We start from the raw sequence: 20,474 nt of genomic DNA, 5'->3' as shown, positions 1-20,474 counted from the left end.
CAGAATATGAGCACGATATGAGATGCTATATTAAAAATGTTGTACTAAATGAGCATGGTGTCCTTTCAGAGGTTGACAAAAGTACAAGTTATAAGTATATGAGAATAACGTGGAAAGAGTTTTTCAGTATATACAATTGTAAGACTGGTGAAAGGATGAAAAAAAAAATAAATAAATAAATAGAATTGTTGCAATTGATTACTTTGGAAAAATAATATATATAAACATGTTAATGGCTTTAGGGCACATATCTGATTAAATTAAAGTGCTTTCCAAATTTATTAGAAGTACAGAAATTCAAGCACAGATATCATACAAAGGATACAGGTAAATCTTGGCAAGATGCCTTAAAGTGGCTCCTGTTCAGAAGGTGCACATAACCTGTGCAGCATTGTGTCATCCTTGTTAGGGCAAGTTATCTCCCTTTTAATTTTTTAACGTTAAACTTTTATCACGTTAGGCTCAAATAAGATGAGTAATTCTATGGTTAGTATGAAGTAAGTTGAAAGTGACGAGTTGAAAACGAATAGTTGAATTGTTACATGTGAACACTTTGATTTTAGGCCACATGCAACAAACGCTAAAATTGATGCCAACATTTCATATGAACAGTGTGCCATAATGTACATGGGATCTTGAAATGTAAGATAACAGATCATGCTGTACTTCCAAAGTACATACATTTAAACGTGAAGCTTCCTTTGTCCTGTATTGTTTATTGCAGATTCTGCTAAGAGTTTTCTTTTTTTTGTTGGTGGGGGTAACTTTGGGGGGAGGTGCTTCGGTGTCATGGGGTTAACAATTTTAATGGGAAGGTATGCCTGTGATGGTACGTGTATGTGGACAATCATATGATATTTGTAAGGTACTCAGTGAGGCCGATGCCATATGTGTCTGTTGCCACCAGGTTACCACCATTTGTTCGGCTTGTTCCGTCATGGAAAGTGTCACGTTCTTAAAGTGATTCACTGATGAATCCATCGTCAGCGGCTTTCGTGATGGGTCGTCCATGCTGAATTGTTACGTTTTCTGTGGGATAAATTTGTTACGGGGTTGTTTGGTAAATATGGGTTTACATGGTGATTATTGATCGCCAGATATTTCCATAGCCTCTGACTGACTCAGTGATCATGTAAGTTAAGTCAGTAATAGTACAGCATTAAGTTCTAGTCATTGAAATAAATAAACACAATGTCTCCCAGCATATGTATTTTATTTATTTATTTGATTGGGGTTTTATGCCGTACTAAAGAATAATTCACTTATACAACGGCGACCAGCATTATGGTAGGAGAAACCCACGACCTTCCACAGGTTGCTGGCAAAAAGATGTTTTATCATACCATAATACAATAGCTATTTCGTAGAGATTACTCTGATGGCATCGTTTTATCAGTTGGCTTCTTTCACTTTGATGTCAATTTCAGTTGGAATAAAAAGACACAGTGTTTTACACACTACTGTTTTATTAGCTAAAATTATCTTGCAACAATGAAAACATTTTGTAAATTATTTTTATTGATTTATGAGCAGGTCGTCTTAATTCGCAGATTATCAGATCTGTTGTAAATCCAGTTTTGGAATAAGTAGAACATCTACGATCTCTTGATCTGAGTGGTCATGTGACCTGTGAGTGTTTACTTCCTGGGGACAAGGGGATTATGGGTATGATTTACTGTCCAGAAGGGGACAGCAGACTGCTACATTCCTCTCATACTTGCTGTATCAAATATATTTAATGGTGGTTAAATTTATGAAACTACAAGGCCAATGTTAATTAATTGCTTGTTTTCTCATGATCGTCGCGCATTCAAACAAACTAACGGGAAAATAATTAAAGCAAATGGGGGATCAGGATTGACCTTTCAAAAAGCATTTTTTTTTCGTGGAATTAATGTAAAGTTTTGTAATGACCTTTCAAAAAGCATTTTTTTTTCTTGGAATTTATGTAAAGTTTTGTAATGAATAATTATTTATTAGTAATTAACGTACTTGCATGTAGCACGTCTGTTTTGCCAACCAAGGTCACGAGAAACTACTAACGATGTAGTAAGAGGCATATGTTTAAAGTGACTGGGCCATGGACTGTCTCTGTTGAAGGATATCAGTGCGGGAATGAGAGATGATACACGCAGTTGTTTAGTATATACGATTATTCAAGGTTTTCATGTGTAAATATAGAACATTTTAGTAGGCAGCGCATTGATATTGATGCTGTTGACTAATAACGCTGAGAGTAAATTGCATTCCAAGTTTTGGGTACCAGACAACTACATGTAGTCAGACAGCTCATAAAATGCATGCACACAAAAAAGTATCTCTTTGGAAAGATTACAAAATATATTTAAACAGTGTGGAGGAAATAGGATATGGCTGAGAAGACTTAGGTCAAAAAGATAGGAAAAGTTGAGATGCATGTGGTCGAAGAAATGATGTATATGAGTGGGTTAAAAATATATATTAGAAAATGTAAGAAATTAGGGTATATTTGAACAGCTAGGTTTAGAAAATAGGATATGTTTAGAAAGATTCTTGAGGATTTACATATATGTACATGCGGGGTACATGTATGAAAAGGTCCAGTAAATAGAAAAGGTTTATAAGGGTTTAGAAAAATATGTTTAAAAAGGTAGGTAGAGTATGTTTGGAAAAAGTGAGAAAATTCATACATGTTTGAATGGTTTGAAGAGTTGACATACATGTATATATATATATATATATATATATGTATATATATAGTTCTTTAATAAGAGGCATGACAGGCAAGACACATTCTCATCTCATCAAGGACAGAGCCTATGAAACTAGAGTAGACCTGGCTCTGATAACATAATCGGCCTTATGATTTCCCCTCCCATATCGAGTGACAAACCTACGCTGAAAATGTGTTAAAACAGGCGGATATTTCCTGGAGGAATTCAAGTTACTATATATTGTGGTGCTGCAGAAACAGGAAGCGGGTGTGATGGCTCTGGTTCTGGTTGGCTGGATATGTACAACACATGGATATCCCTGCACCACTCAACCGTGACAATGGATTCAGACACTTTAATCCAAAGATTAATTCCCATGAGTAAAAATGTACTGGTCTGATATTCCACGTCGACATGTGGAAGTATAATCGTATTTTGATTACATGTATGAAAAATATTGCGAAATTCTTGGGTCCTTTATTTTTGGAGTATTTAACCTGGACCAAAAGTGTTTGTTAGAAAAGAAAGTTAAAATAATTCAAAGACTGTTAACGATAAGAGTTTTTTTCTTTAAGCCACATTTTAAACAAATGTTGATGTATGTGTGTACTGGCAATGGACGTGAAAAAAAAAAAAATTGCTAGCCACTTCCTAAATAGTTTGTGAGATATGAACATTCACCTGTCAGCGTGAGGGTACATGTGCAAGCCTGATTTGTTTTAATACTATCTTGCATAAGTTAACGCAACTTGCACGCAGGAAGCTCTAGGAAATAGTTTCCGTGCTCTTGATTGCATGAGGCATGTGATTGATTAGTTGAACTGTGATGTAACCAGCCACCATGATTCATGTAACTGTCATGTATAAAGTTATTTGTTAAAGAAAAAATTTAGAATACTTTGAGAAAATGTGATACGATGTAAACGCACAAATTGAAGTATATTTTTTTATGCCCTTCAGCACTGTTGTGACGTGATTTGGACGGTTTTGATCAGCGAATAGCTGAGAAAGATTTGTAAATCAAAGATCCCGGTTTTCTGCGGTATTACATTTATTTATTTTATTGCTGTGCTAAAGTATTTTTCCCATAAAATGTCAGGTTTGGAGGAAACCAGATTGCCTGGAGCAAACCATCAACCTTTTTTACCAGGCACTTAATAAAACTATAGTTGCAAGAGCGAAAGCTGGATTTGAACACCCAACCTCAGTGGTCGGGTCACAATGAGCCAGCTCATTAACTAGCAAGGCCATGAAATATTTAAAAAGCATATTTAGTCCAGTACAAAAATGCCAAGCATGTTAGCTACATGTAGATGACAAGAGCTTTTGGCCGAATCTCTACAAGCTATCAGCATATGAAGGATACTGAGTACCCCAGCTAATGAGGGCAGTAAATAAAGGGCTTATCCAGCTTTTATGTACTTTGGGCTCAGAACGATGGTTCATTTGCTGATTATATTGGTTGGCTGGTGTGTTTAGGACAAATAGTGTATTATATGAAGGCCGCTCACATATTTGTGGCCGTGGACCTTGCGTGCAATAACTTCATCAGTCACATGGTTTCTTTTGATAACTATATGTACAATCAGGCCATTCAACAAAAAACATCTGTTAAACATGTAGGTAAAGTTGTTGACTGAGATGAGGTTTTCTTCAGTAATTTCACGCTTCGAGAGCAGTAGATCCAGGATCAATACTGGGTTGAGACACACCTAAGACTTTAAAAAGAGGAAGTTGTAACTTCCTCGCTTGGCCTTCAGCATGAAGGGGATAGTGCAACAACTGGTTGACCCATATCAGTATAATGGCTCGGACAGGGCGGCTTGCTTGCCTTCGGTAAGTCGTCTCAGTGAAGCAGCACTAGATAAAAGAGGGGTGGAGATCCGTCCTGCAACAAGGCGGCACATCACATACACCCAAAGGACTCCTTCGTCCTTATTTGACTGAAAAATTGTTGAGTACGACGTTAAACCCCAAGCACTCACTCCCTCACTCAATAATTTCATTAGTTACTGTACATGCTGTCATGGCTTTAATTCTTCAACCTATTCACATGTTTGCAGGCTGTTTATTCAAGCATATTCTAAAGGCATTAATATTATTCTGCATAGACCTGATAAAATTATATTTTTAGTGAAATTAAAAGTGTCCGTAAATAGCACTGAAAGTTTCTCTTTCATATATGAGAATGACGAGGAATTAGGAAAATTGTTTCCGATAGCTACAGGCCAATCAATCAAAACATGTGTTTAACATGCACAATAGATCACCTGTGACTTTGGGGAATTTTTCGGTCACAGATCAGTAACCATTACAGTATTAAGAGTACAGAAGTTCAGGAAAACTCATTTGAAGTTATTGGATTTATATGTACTGTAAATCACCCTGAAGTTTCACATGATTTTTTTTACCAACTTTTGCAACAGTGTTATTTGCTGGTGTAACTATTGGTCAGATATTAGTTATTTCCGTATGCTGTAAAATCAGCGAATTTAATAAAAACCTTTGTTAAACATGCGTGAATGTGATATTGACTGAAGATAAGATTGATCTTCTTTCGACATGGATCTTTCCTGCAGTTATCTCATTAGTCACAGGGTTTTCTCTGATACAATCATGCCATTGCAGAAAGATATCTGTGGGGGCAAAGCACTAACCTGTTGTGGTGTTTGCAAATGGCTTGGTTCAAAGTAGTCAACTGCATAAGGTTGCATCTTAGCAGCTTAGTAGTTGAAGGATTGGTTAGTGTCCCAGAAAACTGAAGCTCTACCTTTTTTTTACCCTCTACTAGGCCCATTTGAATTTTTGAATTAAGTGTGTATTTTATTCGAAACACATTTATATAGCTTTGCCATTGTGTTCTCATCATTTAAAAAGTGGATAATCAAAAAGGGAATTATTATTTTTACAATGTACATGTATTAGTGGTTTCTGTTACCCTCTGATTCCTCTTTGTTATTATTACTGCTATGCTTCCCATTTGTGGATTGGTATCAGAAGCAGTTGAAGTTGCAAACTGTACCCCCTGTGCTGACTGTTTTTGAAACCAGTGATGTGAAACTAGCTAATATTGCACTTGGCCTTAACTTTTTATTGGTGGTTGAAAGAAGCATTCTGCTTGCAACGCCTGTAAGAGAACAGCACAACATGACAACATAATTATTGGTACATTGGTTCCTGTTGGCAAATCATTACAGATGTAAGCTTTTTTTCAATACATGCATATTTGCGGCAAATTGGCGAGACTTCATTTATGGTACATGGTGATAAATCAGTGGTAAACTTAGGCATTCAGTCAACTCAGAAATGGAAATGCAACAGGAGGGAGAAAAAAGTGATGGGATGCATGGAAATTGGTATCGATCAAGCTTTGGGAGAAGAAATTTCTGAGGGAAAAAAAAGGAAAATGTTTTAATAAAATGGAAGAGTCAGTTTTGTCAACTGGCATCTGAATAAATCAAATTAAGCTTTTAGAGGGTGTGGAAAATTGGTATGTAGAAGCATTTAGGTGGCAGATGGGGTTGATGTGAGGGCAGTATGTGAATCATTGGGTGATTCAGACTGTCTTTTGCGTTCTACGCTGGTGATATATACAGTAGGGTGATAAAAACATTTCCACCAACCAATCAATACCAGAACAAAGCATGCAGAGACCGGAAATAAATGGAGACTCTGTATCAGACAGCTGATCTCGGCAGATGTGAACAAAAAAAAAACCCTGTAAACTGTAATCCCTCGTTGGCTGGCATGTACTTGTATGCTAGCAGAAGCCCTTGAGTAGTGTGCAATCTTGGTGATGTTGGCTGCACCTTGATCATTGGGGATTTTGTGTCATCATGATCATCCTACTTGCAGGCTTACTTGCTAAGGAATTCTGGGTAATGATCTAACAGAGTGTTCTTGGCCACATGTAATACATCATGTAAATGGGAATGATTGGAAACTAGGAATTTGCAGATGAAAAAAAATTGGGGAAAAATACTTTATTTTATTTATTGTAATTTTTTTTTAGTTGATTTTAACGATGAAAACTTTTAATTTATACATTTGTTTAGTTGGTGTTTCTCAACATACAGTGGAGTTTTTCATCTCCGTGGGGGAATTTACGATGGTGGTCAGATTTTGTGGGTTGAGAAAAATGGAGTACAGGTTCATCAGTTCTGCAAATGTTGCTGAAATAAAAATACCGCCATGTGAGCCTGTGAAAAGGTTCTGTGGAATGGCCAGAAGTGAAATGGGTGGTGGCTGATCTTTTGTTTTTTCTCCAGGGATGGAATGTGGAGTGACACTTTAACCATAGTAACCAGAAGTCACTGTTAGGACTAGTGAGCTCTTGGTAAAAGGCCTGTTTGGATATGTAACTACCACAATATCCAATAATGGCAGAAGAGTGTCATCCATATGACAAACATGTTCGTGCAAAGGTTTGGAGGGAGAATGATTGATATACCAGCCACATGCACATAGGCTGTTGTACACAATCCATACTGTATACAATCCAGACTTGTATTTAAGGTATTGTTGCATGCATACCAAAAAAAACCCAGAAAAAATGTGTGCGGCATTTGAATTGTGACAGGGCATTAATACAGGAAAATATGGTGCACACACCCTTGATTTGGTTTTCCCTGGTGATAACATTTGTTTTAATGGAAAGTGTGTTTATGCGAGATGTCAGATGGATACATGCTTTTATGCTTCAGTTCAATGGGTTATGGTTTGTTTTAGCCATGCAGGGTATTGCTGTTCGCTCTGAGTGGTGGGGCTATTTTCATTATCAAAGCCGACAGGCGCAAAAGGTTCTTTTGAAGCTCTGAATGTTAGTGTGTTTGCCAAACTCTGATTAAATTTGTTCCTGGATTGATTCATAGCTGGTGGCATGGCCTCTACAACATTAAGTCTATATCATAAACCTTAAGAGGTGAAATTCCAGTCACTGTAGATTTTGCTGAGTTCTAAGTAAATTTGGCTGCAAGAACACAGAACAAGAGCAAGTTTCCTTGAAGCATTTATGTTTTTATTTATTTATTTGGTTGTTGTTTTACGCCGTACTCAAAAGTCTTTCTTTTTATACGACTGCGGCCAGCATTATGATGGGAGGAAACTGGGCAGAGCCTGGGGGAAACCTATGACCATCCGCAGGTTGCTGACAGACCATCCCATGTATGGCTGGAGAAGAAGCCAGCATGAGCTGGACTTGAACTCATCGCCACCGCATTGGTGAGAGGCTCCTGTGCCATTACGCTGTACCAGAGCGCTAACCAACTGAGCCACTGAGGCCCCTTCCTTGAAGCAAGGAGGGAGCCACTGAGGCCCCTTCCTTGAAGCAAGGCGGGAGCCACTGAGGCCCCTTCCTTGAAGCAAGGGGGGGAGCCACTGAGGCCCCTTCCTTGAAGCGAGGAGGGAGCCACTGAGGCCCCTTCCTTGAAGCGAGGAGGGACAGCTTACTGGTCCTCTGGCTAGTCTTTAAACTGAACGATCCGTGAAAGGGCTGGAAAACATTATAGGAAATTAGATCCTTGAATGCTTTGACCAATATTTTATTTCCTGGATGGGAACTGGCCTTCGTTTGTTAAGATTATCTTCATCCATTCTAATTAACCTATACATTGTATATAACACTTTTCATCACTCATACAGCTGTTAATGGCTTATATGCATGAGATACAAGTCATACCAATGATAACCCTTTAATCTGTATTTTAATCCTTCCTTTGTTATATTGTTACCTGTTGTTCACTCACCTGAAACACGTTCAGTCCATGTTAGGATTAGCTATGGCAACCCTGCCATGAAACCCACACAGACTAGTACATAAGCCCTTTTCTGATTCCTCACTAGGGAGTAAAATCTTGCATAAAACAAAAAAACTTTCAAGTCGACCAGTCATTCTGATGATAGAACCCCGTTTCTTTCTTATTCTGCTTTGTTTCGATCCTCTGACAAGACTGCTGTCACATACCCAGTATTACATCTCATAGTATAGTTCAACACCAGTCTGCGGTCGCTGTGAGTTCAAGACTAGCTCATGCTGCCTTCCTCTCCGGCCGTACGTGGGAAGGTCTGGCAGCAACCTGCGGATGGTCGTGGGTTTCCCCTCTGCCCGGTTTCCACCCACCATAATGCTGGCCGCCGTCGTATAAGTGAAATATTCTTGAGTACGGCGTAAAACACCAATCAAAAAAAAAAAAAAAAAAAAAAAAAAATCAACACGTCTGATAGCCAAAAAAAATGAATTCAAGAAATAGGTTCAAGAACTCCAGTACTCTCAATCTGTAACAGTACTTAAACATCATTCAAGGAATCTTGTGGTGGAGATTGAGAATTCAGTCTTTTTGTGGATGAAAATGCTAATTTTGATTCGGCATTAACATGTATCCAAATTATGTTATACCATAAATGACCTAAAAATTTCGACCTCAAAAGAGTATTCTATATAGAGGCAACTAAATGTTATGATGTATTACGTGCTAAAAGTTACATTTCCCCAGTGGAATATCATCTTACCTTCCAAACATCTGTCAAAGCACCTTTCTAAAATCAATAGAACTCCCAGAATCTGGAAAAATGAGCAACTTAGTCATGGATAAAATTTTTCGGTCGTATAGGGTAGTAATGTGCTTGTACTAAACATATCAAGTGATTTAGGCTGAGAATTGGCCTCGCGTAGTATTATAAAAGCATTACTGATAGAATTCCAGACTTAAGATATTTAAGAAAATGAGAGCGTCAAACATGTGATGTTACCCGAAATGCCTTTTGCATATAGCAGTACATGTTAGCATACAGATTATATGTTGACAGGTTCTCATGGAGTACATGGTATTTGTGGTACATGCCTGATACTCCAGACAACTAGCTGGCAGTGAGGACACCCACACGCACGCACATACATATGTATGTATATATATCCAGGTCAGACCTTCACTGTGAATACAGATTGATTTTCAGTGACAAAAAGCAGGAAGTGACAATCATGGCAGTGTGTATGTACTACACAACAACGTTTAAGTGGTTCACTGAGCCTGAACTCAGGGCCAGTATAGTTCCCAAGTATGAAAGCTTCATGGGTCTACAGGTCGTAACCATGATTTCACAACTGATAAAACCTATGTGAAAGGGAGCATGGTACTTTAGACTCTCACCATTGAGGAAATGGTTTCAAATCCAGCTATGGTTTGATAGTTTTAAATTTTTGCCAGCCATTTAGAGCTTGTTTTTTAGAATCTGTATGTACTAGGCAAGTTGCTATCATTTTAAATAAAATAAAATAAAACAAAAAACCAATGGCTATGATGTTTGTTACCATATATGGTCTTAAAATCTAAACGGGGCGTCCATGGCTTAGTTGGTTAGCACACTAATGACCCAGGAGCAGCTCACCAATGGTTGTGAGTTTCCCCTGGCCTCTGCCTGGTTTCCTCCTACCCTAATGCTGGCCGTCATGTTATAAGTGAAATATTCTTGCGTCGGCGTAAAACACCAGTCAGATAAATAAATAAGTGAATAAAGAAAATTTAAACAATTCAAATGAAATGAAAAAAATGGATGCATATATATGTACATTGTGCATACACATGTATATGTTTGTAGAAATACTGATCTACAAGGAGAAAGCTTTTCGTAGAGCACTGTTTGCATGTAACTGATGTAGCGAGGTATCCTACCATTTGTATTGTCACGCACTGAAACTTTTAGGCAGTGCATCATTCAGGAGGAAGTAAGTCTTCAGCGATTTATTTTTTAATTAATTAAACTGGTGTTTAATCACAAATCACAAATTTTTCTCTGGTACAACGGCAGATTTAGGGGCAGAGGAAATCGGTGTAAATCCCTGGACATCCCAGGAAACTAAATGTACTCTCTCTCTCTCCAGTTACCGGAAAATCCGCTTGATGGATGTTATTGAGCTGCAATGAACTGTTTCAGTGAGAACAGCTCATTGGTGTCGTAGCAGTGTGAAGAGCCTTTTGTCTCGTGAGGAGAACTCAATAAATAACTTGACCAATGAGGGCTTCTTAATGTAAATAAATTTTTTTTTGGCATGGCTTTTCATTTTGGCAATGTTGGCAATGAAGGGTTTGGTTCCCAAAATTCCCTCATCTCTACTAATCTTAGAGCCTTGCTGGGAATAAGTGATAGAGCTGTCTTATGGCTACTTTAGGTAGGTCTAACTGTAACATGAAGTTGGCTGGGAAATTCCCACCCTGCTTCTCTCTGTTAAAACGCTGTCTTTTCTCTACCAGTGAACTTGTTTGTACAATACTACAGGTTTATAAGTGAAGCATACTTCGTCTATACTTCAAAGAAATAAATAAATTTTGGACAGTTGTGGCTTTCATACTCGCTTTTCATGAAATTTAGTTGGACAGTAAGTTGTAATTTGAATAATATATTCTACAGAGAGCTTCATAAATTTTGTCACTTTATAGCCTCTGTGAATTTGTCCTTTTATTTCGAAAAATGTTTATAAATTTAGTTTAGCGGATGTCAATTAAAGCAGCATTCATTTAAAATGATCTTCTTTTATAACACCAGCGAGCTTTAATTTATATTAACATCGAAATTTGGTGCATATCCGTGTCAGTTTTGTTGATGAACTGAAGTACACAAAAGAATGTATTTCATGGCGTTTCACAATTATGTGGATTAAAGCTCCTCCATAAAGACTCAGTTTGTTCTTATAATAGATTAATTAACCTGAAGTATGGAACTAATAGGATGCTAATAGTATTTATAATGTCCGCATTTTGTATTTTGATCCACTTTTCCATGGCAACCGTTTCATTTTTCTATGCATACATGCATGTATATGAATGGGGTTAATCACGACCATAGGCCGCTTGGAAAATTATTTGTGTAACATTGCCCCGACTTGAATTTGCTAGAAGTGACACGAATTTGCTGTAAGTGTGTGATGTACCTGGTGAGGTGCCAGGAGATGTGTCAGTACATGGTGTATGTAGTGAAGTAGTAGGAGTGTCAGGTCATGATGTACCTGGTGAGGTAGCAGGAGGTGTGTCAGTTCCATGATGTACCTGGTGAGGTAGCAGGAGGTTTGTCAGTTCCATGATGTACCTGGTGAGGTAGCAGGAGGTGTGTCAGGTCCATGATGTACCTGGTGAGGTAGCAGGAGGTGTGTCAGGTCCATGATGTACCTGGTGAGGTAAGCAGGAGGTGTATCAGGTCCATGATGTACCTGGTGAAGTAGCAGGAGGTGTATCATGTACATGATGTACCTGGTGAGGTAGCAGGAAATGTGTCAGATCCGTGTTGTACCTGGTGAAGTAGCAGATGTGTCAGGTCCCATGATGTACCTGGTGAGGTAGCAGGAGGTGTATCAGGTCCATGATATACCTGGTGAGGTAGCAGGAGTGTCAGGTCCATGATGTACCTGGTGAGGTAGCAGGAGGTGTATCAGTCGGTGATGTACCTGGTGAAATAGCAGGAAATGTGTCAGGCCCATGGTGTAGCTGGTGAGGTAGCAGGAGGTATATGAGGTACATGATGTAGCTGGTGAGGTAGCAGGAGGTTATATGAGGTACATGATGTAGCTGGTGAGGTAGCAGGAAATGTGTCAGATCCGTGATGTACCTGGTGAAGTAGCAGGAGGTGTATCAGGTACATGATGTACCTGGTGAGGTAGCAGGAAATGTGTCAGATCCGTGATGTAGCTGGTGAGGTAGCAGGAAATGTTGTCAGATCCGTGATTGTACCTGGTGAAGTAGCAGGAGGTTTATCAGGTACATGATGTATCTGGTGAGGTAGCAGGAGGTGTATCATGTACATGATGTACCTGGTGAGGTAGCAGGAAATGTGTCAGATCCGTGATGTACCTGGTGAGGTAGCATGAAGTGTATCACGTACATGATGTACCTGGTGAGCTGTTGTGGTTTCCTTTTGTTTACGGAAGTGAAATTTTCTGGGTCTGGCCTGAAACATTCAGGTATGTTAAGTAAATAGGAGAAAGGATATAACATGGTAGGGTCCTGTTTTGGTTTTGTGCAAAGAACAAGTTTTATGTTTGGCCTTATTTAGTGATTAATTACACTTTGCTGAGTTTTTTTTTCCTCTGTGAAGGACGTACGTGTACAGTACAATAATTTGATGGAAAGCCCGCAAGTTCTTGTATCACCCTCCTGAACACATTCCCGTAACCCACCGCTGTATTTATCATCAGGGATGATGCCAATCCGCTGTTACATTCTACATGTTTTACACATATCTTTACACATACATGTTTTACACATGTTTACACATACATGTTTTACGCGTATGTTTACACATATGTTCACACATACATGTTTTACACATATGTTTACACATACATGTAGTTTACCATGTACCTACAGGTATTAGCTTACTTGTGCTGCCAGATTTGAGGGGACGTCCACGTCATGTAAATGTACAGTATAAGTGATTTATATGGGCTAATGAATTACTGGACTAATTATACGAATTACTCGATTAACTTAATTGATCGTGTAAGTTGTTAACCTTTTTCTTATCGCACAGATGCAAATTCCACATAGCTATTTGAATTAAGTTATAATTTGAAATCTGTATCTATAGCGTAGATTTCTGCTGCTATTAAAGTTTAATTTGATAAATAGCCAGATATTCATGCATTAGGACACTTTCCTAAATTCTTAAGTGTTCAAGATTTCGTATAAAATTTTAAGTTGGTGAAATTTTAACGTTGTAGAATTAGGTCTTGAGATGTGTATTTTTGTGCTGGGGGAAGGGAAAGGTAAATACTGTTTGCCTATTCAAATTCCAGAGTTTAAGTGAATTGTCCACTAAGTGTAATTCTATGTCATATTTTCAGTAGGTTTCAATTAAAGTACACTATTTAATTAAATCGCAAAATAATAAAATAAAAAGGATTGGCAGATGAATTACCGGGTTCCTATGAGGTCGTAAAACCTTGAAAAAGTTGAAAAACCTGGAGTTTGAAAGTAACATTTCCAGGCCTTGAAAGGACAGGAAAATCAGGAATTTTTGAAAAAGCCTGGAAATTTGAAATCTTTTAAGGGAGTGAGCTAGGAATTTGCAATGTAATGTTTTAGGTTTTTCCCTTTCATTTCTTTCTATTGATACACATATACATGTATGTATCCTTCACTTTTCAAAGCTCTAAATAGTTATTTGAAAGGTTAAAGTTTAGTTGCCTTTAAAATTATACTTTGCAGTGAAAATCGGCCAGCTTATGAAAGCAAACTTTATGTAGCGTAATAAAAAAAATGACGAGCAGTGTATTGTGTCCCGTAATAAATGGTTTAATGGTCTGGCGCTGTAATTGAGAGTTGTACTTTGTGTTGCTACAGCGTGTGCAAGTAGTCTGTAAACATATACCCTTGCACTGGTTGACGTTCGGTATGTACACACACATGGTCTCTGGTAATAGGTCACTTTATATATCGGATAATGGAGCACTTGTCTCCAGGAAGGGGGAATACACAGGGCTTATACAATCTTCTGCTGGCGCGTTTCCCCCGGTGGCATACCCTTCTGGTTGCCTGCCTCGCAAAGCTCCATCTGGGGGATGCCGATAGTCCCTGGAGTAACACACAGGAAATTGGGCTGGTCTGTGGAAGATGTAAACAAGTTTTGACAGCTAGTGTAAATCTGACCTGTCTGGCAGAAACTCTCTGTTTACTTGTCTTTGTGACATAACTTTGTTCATGTGGCATCGATTTTATACGGCAATTATGAGGGTAAAATCCTCAAATGTCTGCTGGCGGACAGGAGAATAACATCCATGAGAAGTGGGATCTGGATAGTTTCAAAGTTGGATTGACTTTTACTGCTGCTTTTACAAGTCTTTAACTTTGTATCTTTTAATAAAAAGATCCAATGGTGTTTGAATTTCCATGTGTACTTTTACCAGAAGATTGAGACAAATGCTATCTACCATAAAATACAAATGCAAGAGGTTTGAGAAATGAAGATAATCTGTATGTCTCTAGCTTAAGAATTGAGATACATATCAGTAACTTGAGAAATGAGGATACATGTACATGTCTGTGGCGTGAGAAATGAGAATAGATGTCTGTAGCCAGAGAAATAATACGTCTGTAGCTTGAGAAATGAGGATACATGTCTATAGCTTGAGAATTGAGGATACATGTGTGTAGCCTGAGAAATGAGAATAGATGTCTGTAGCCAGAGAAATAATACGTCTGTAGCTTGAGAATTAAGGATACATGTCTATAAATTGTGAAATGAGGCTACATGTACATGTCTGTAGCATGAGAAATAAGAATACATGTCTGTAGCTTGAGAAATGAGGATACATGTCTGTAGCCTGAGAAATAAAGATACATGTCTGTAGCCTGAGAAATAAAAATACATGTCTGTAGCCTGAGAAATGAGGATACATGTCTATAGCTTGAGAATTGAGGATACATGTATGTAGATTGAGAAATGAAGATGCATGTCTATAGTATAAGAAATGAGGATACATGACTTTAGATTGAGAAATGAGGATATATGTTGAAGGACTGGGAAATGAGGACATGTTGATAGACTGAGAAATGAGGACACATGTCTGTAACTTGAGAAATGAGGATGATATACATGCCCAGAGGCTATAAAATGAGGATAGTTTGCAGGTCCAAAGTATATTCATAAATTTATTTCATTGTTGTTTAAAATCATGATCAAAAAATTTTGACTGACACATGTATTTAGACATTTAGTTTTACGGGCAGATGAAACTGCAGTGCTGGTGATAGAATTTTGGTGTGTTAATAATGAACTTAATAATGAATAATTCTTATTGCCACCATAGCTCAGCAGGCATTGTGGATCAGAGGATCTACAAATTTTTTTTCCCAGGCTGGGTTTGAGCCTGCATCGTGCACATTTTAAACATTGAAATGCAAGGACCTTAGACACTCAACTAGTCTTAGATACAGTATGCATTAGTTCTCATGTCCTGGGTTTTGGAACTAGGATGCTTTAATAATATGTTCGGATGTTGAGAAATTAGGACGTCCAGCACTAGTCGGCCACCTAGTACGTGTGGTTGATTGGTACTGTGTTTACGGTAGACCAGCAGGTATGTTATATATGCTGAGACACAGCTCAGTCCCCTACTGGAGGAGCCCACAGCCTCTGTGTCAACACTGGCCTTAAAGAGTAGCTGCTGATACCAGGGCTAACATTATGGAGATTATACCAGTTTAGGTCATGCTACATGGTACAGCACCGGGGAGGCTGGTCAGTTAGATAAGGATTGTTTCAGGGGACTATTACCATAGCTATGGAGCCTAATGTTCAACATAGAAAGGGCAGGGTCAGGCAACATGTGGATGCCTGTAATTTTTCACAAAATGATGAGGGACTATTTTTTGTGGAGATGGGTCAGTCATGACGGTCCTTCACATGTGGCTCAACACGGTAGGCTGATGTATATGTACAGTGTGCTTCAACTAGAAGTCTGTTATAGTTTAGGTCTTAATGCAGCTGATATTTCAGGGTTGTGTATATGATATACAACGATATATACATTTTATAAATACTGTATTTCACCTCAAGTTCATCTAAAGTAGCACACTGCATGTATGTCATGGTACGAGAGATCTTTTTTTCTTCTTTTTGATATCTAAAAATTTTATTTCATGGTGCCATACCTGTGGACAAACATCATAAGAACTGTAGTTCTTTAAGCTTGTATTTTCATTTATTAAAGAAATTTGCTTGACAAGTTGACTACTACATAGTTACAAATCTTTGTGAAGTACACACAGTGCAAAAATTAATCTGTAACTTCTCAGAATTTTAGAGAACTTCCAATGAGCAGAGATAACCTGTATACACTTTGTGTGTGCATGCATCATAAATTTTCTGTTTTATGTGAATTTTACTTGGTGTACAGTGTTATATTCACTTTACTCTGAGAGAGACTTTTCAGCTTCTCACAGGTACTGCATACATGAATGCGTAGTGTTAAACACAGTCAGTTATAGCAGAGCGTGTTGTGCTGCATGTAGATTTGGTGAAATGCCAGGTTGAACAAAAGATAACTACATGTATTCAAGAATTAATTATTTTCAACGCAGAAACCGAAGTGTGCGACTTCAAAACTGAAACTTAATCTTTCTGTGTGTCTAATGGGGCTGGATATGCAGAATAGGTTACAGGACAGAGTGTAGAGTTGGCATCATTCAGCTTACATGTACAGGTAGAACTTTGGTGAATTCTGTCCTTCAGATGTAAATCAGCCATATTTCTTCAACACATTCCACCACACGTTGGCCAGTTTCTCACTTGCACACATTGGCCAGTTTCTCATTTTTACACATTGACCAGTTTCTCACTTCCACATGTTGTCCAGTTTCTCACTTGCACACATTGGCCAGTTTCTCATTTTTACACATTGACCAGTTTCTCACTTCCCATGTTGTCCCAGTTTCTCACTTGCACACATTGTCCAGTTTCTTATTTCTACACATTGACCAGTTTCTCACTTCCACATGTTGTCCAGTTTCTCACTTGCACACATTGTCCAGTTTCTCATTTCTACACATTGACCAGTTTCTCACTTCCACACATAGGCCAGTTTCTCACTTCCACACATAGGCCAGTTTCTCACTTCCACACATTGGCCAGGTTCTCACTTCCACATGTTGTCCAGTTTCTCACTTGCACACATTGTCCAGTTTCTCACTTGCACACATTGACCAGTTTCTCATTTCTACATATTGACCAGTTTCTCACTTGCACACATTGGCCAGTTTCTCACTTCCACACATTGTCCAGATTCTCACTTCCACACATTGTCCAGTTTGTCACTTCCAGACATTGTCCAGTTTCTTACTTCCACACATTGGCCAGTTTCTCATTTCTACACATTGACCAGTTTCTCACTTGCACACATTGACCAGTTTTTCACCTCCACACATTGGAAAGTTTCCCACTTCCAGACATTGTCCAGTTTCTCACTTCTACACATTAACCAGTTTATTCATTTCCACACATTGACCAGTTTCTCACTTTCACACAATGAGTCATTGTGTGAAAGTGAGAAAAGTCATTATGACTAATTTCTCACTTCCCACATTGTGCAGTTCTCATTTGGCTCGTTTGGGGCGACTTACTTGCCTTTGGTATGTCGTCTCAGTGAAGCAGCACTGGATGCAGTGTAAAAGAGGGGTGAAAATCCGTCCTGCAACACAGAGGCACATTACACATACATGCACTCTAAGGACTCCTTCGTCGTCATATCACTGAAAAATTGTTAAGTACGACATTAAACCCCAAGCATTCACTCAATGTTCTCATTTTCACACATGGTATAAAATCTGACCGCCATTGGCCATTGTAAGTGAAAAATTCAAGAGTACTGCGTTGAAACTCCAATCAAATACTTATGTCAATAGTTTATTCCGGGTGTTTGCCTTGTTGTAGTCTTATTTTGCAGAGTTTTTAATATATAACTGACTTTGCCCACATATACATGTATTTGCCAAATTAAAACCACATTGCATCACCTGTCAGGTGTCATGACAGGACATAATGGCTTTTGAGTGTGTAAATTTTTAGAAGCTTACGTCAGAGGGTTTCGGAGATACTGAGTGTCAAAGTACAGCCCATTTTTTTATGCCCACCTGATATACACATTGAGAGGTGATTCTTACTGGGTTTCCAATCATTGCTTATAACATAAAGCAAGATCATATTCTTCTTGAACATTAAGCACTGTTCTTGTTAACTATTAACTCTTGATCTAAAGTAAGTAAATGTGACATTGAGAAATGATGAGTTTCCATTTATTCATGACATGTCAGCGTGAAATTTGCCCCTGAATCCTGTATAATCACCCTGATTGGTATATTTTTTCGCAGGATGGGGGTGCCACGGCTGAGGAGGATCGTTCACCTCTGCGACAGAGAAGGTAAGTTTTCTTAGTACCTGCTGCTTGATTGTGTCTCTAAACTCTGCCCTCCTGAGGAGCTTACCTGATCAACGTTAGTTATAATCATCTCATTATTGGATATTTAAAAAAATCTTTCTGACTCGCAGAAGACTTTGTTTCAAAAAAAAAATTCAAATTGTGAACTTCTAAGATGCTTGTGAACTTGTGTCATTGGGGGGGGGGGGGGGAAGTTACCATATGATAAATCGATAAATTTTGTTGAAATGGGCGTCGATAAGAACAGTTGTGAAACACACATTAGGAATAACAGTGATAACGGTAGTCTTAGACATCCTACCTGTACATACATGTATTATGTCTATTTCAGACTAAGGGAAGAGCATGTAATAACAACTAATGTAATATTGCGCCTGCTGTACTCGATGAGTAATTGCAAACGATATGGACCTTTTCAGTTCTAAGGTGTTCATTGTTTGATGTCATCTATAACATGGATGTTTAAATTGACATATCATTCCCTGTATTGTTCTGTTCGGATATCATACAATGGCATAGGGCTCTATCTGGAAAACACAGTGATGGTTCCGATGCCAGACTTTAATGGTGACATTGTGAAATTTGATTAAATACAGCTCAAAGTGATGCTTTCTGAGAACTTTAGATTCTGTGAATGAAAGAAATTTGTATGAAAACTAGTTTTTTCAGGGTATTAACCATCATATGTTTGAGTTCAATTTACTTGTAAACATTAATACAGCTTGATTAGTTTGGGCGCCCAACAGTTTATGTTTTCCCAAACTAAAATGGCTCTAGATTTGATCCTATCCTGATAGCCTTTTGTATTGTAGTTTTTATTTAATAATTTGTATTTGACATCATTCCACAGCCTTTGCCATGTCACAGATGCTACCCCATGTTAATATTGTTTCAAAATGGCTGTTGTGTGTAATGAGCTAGGCTCAGGATGACATGCGAAAAACCCTGTATTCGATACACACTGGGTATAAGTGAAATTGAGATTTTGTCAAGTTTTTGCTAATTACTCTCAAGCCACTTCCACCTGACATAACGATGTGTGATGTGTTCCCTCTAGCAGTCATCTAAATTAATCAGGCATCACATCATTAATTACATGCTAACTGTGATGGAAGGACAGGCGTCAGTATTGATTGTTCTTGTAGGTTATTTCTTTGCACAGTAAGGAAAAAAAAACACACTTGTCAGAGTGTCACAGTTGTGGTTTATAAAACAATCACATAGGCTGGATGGATGCGAACATGAAACTGTAAAGCATTGATCTGCTCGCTGGCGATAGTTCTTACGATTGGTCTTACTGTCACTGGGTTTGCTGGATCAAATCCTGCGCTCAACATTTCAGCTACAGCTGTATTTAATAAATCCAGCCAGTTTTTCAGCCCACTCTGGTTTTCTCAGTTTATACACCTGACTGTTGAAAAATTTTCAACAGCCAACAAACACCACATATGTATGGTGCAAGGGACACTTCATCGTATTCTTTAGTTTTGGGTCAGGCAAGGTAAAATATTTTGGATAATTTGTTGATATTTACATGCATGGGCAAAACTGTCAAGTTAATTCAACAATGAATTGGAATACTTTCATCACAGCCTGAGTCAAATAAAAGAAATAGATGGGGGGAAAAAATTGACGATGAAACTTCATTGTAGAAATGAAACAATGATTATAGGTTTAAACCTTCGGTCAAATCAAACCAGGAAGTATGAACAAGTGTGTACTTGTTTTTATGGCTCTGTTCGTTTTTACCGCTTGATGACTGTTAGCAAACAGAGATAGCTATTATTATACCTGTCTTTGTCCCATGTGGCTGATGTCAGATAATATTACGCCAGAAATAAAACTGTCATACTACGTGTATT

The 20,474-nt window shown here is 38.2% G+C and overlaps 1 protein-coding gene across 4 annotated transcripts in view; it reads left to right on the top strand.

Annotated features, from left to right (window-relative positions):
- Positions 1 to 20,474, top strand: part of LOC135476839 (protein phosphatase Slingshot homolog 1-like) — a 78,295-nt gene that overhangs the window by 1,339 nt on the left and 56,482 nt on the right. For 2 of the 4 annotated variants that reach the window (XM_064756979.1, XM_064756976.1), the window contains exon 2: positions 18,545 to 18,594. In XM_064756979.1, the coding sequence (XP_064613049.1) occupies positions 18,545 to 18,594 (50 nt within the window). Of the gene's footprint in view, positions 1 to 15,972; positions 16,098 to 18,544; positions 18,595 to 20,474 lie in introns of those variants that run through there. The other 2 variants (XM_064756977.1, XM_064756980.1) reach the window with 2 other exon arrangements.

The sequence above is a fragment of the Liolophura sinensis genome, chromosome 10 (genome assembly GCF_032854445.1).
Source record: "Liolophura sinensis isolate JHLJ2023 chromosome 10, CUHK_Ljap_v2, whole genome shotgun sequence".
In the NCBI taxonomy this organism is placed as follows: Eukaryota; Metazoa; Mollusca; class Polyplacophora; order Chitonida; family Chitonidae; genus Liolophura; species Liolophura sinensis.
Note: the sequence above shows the minus strand (reverse complement) of the source record. Positions and strands in the feature narration are given on the sequence as shown.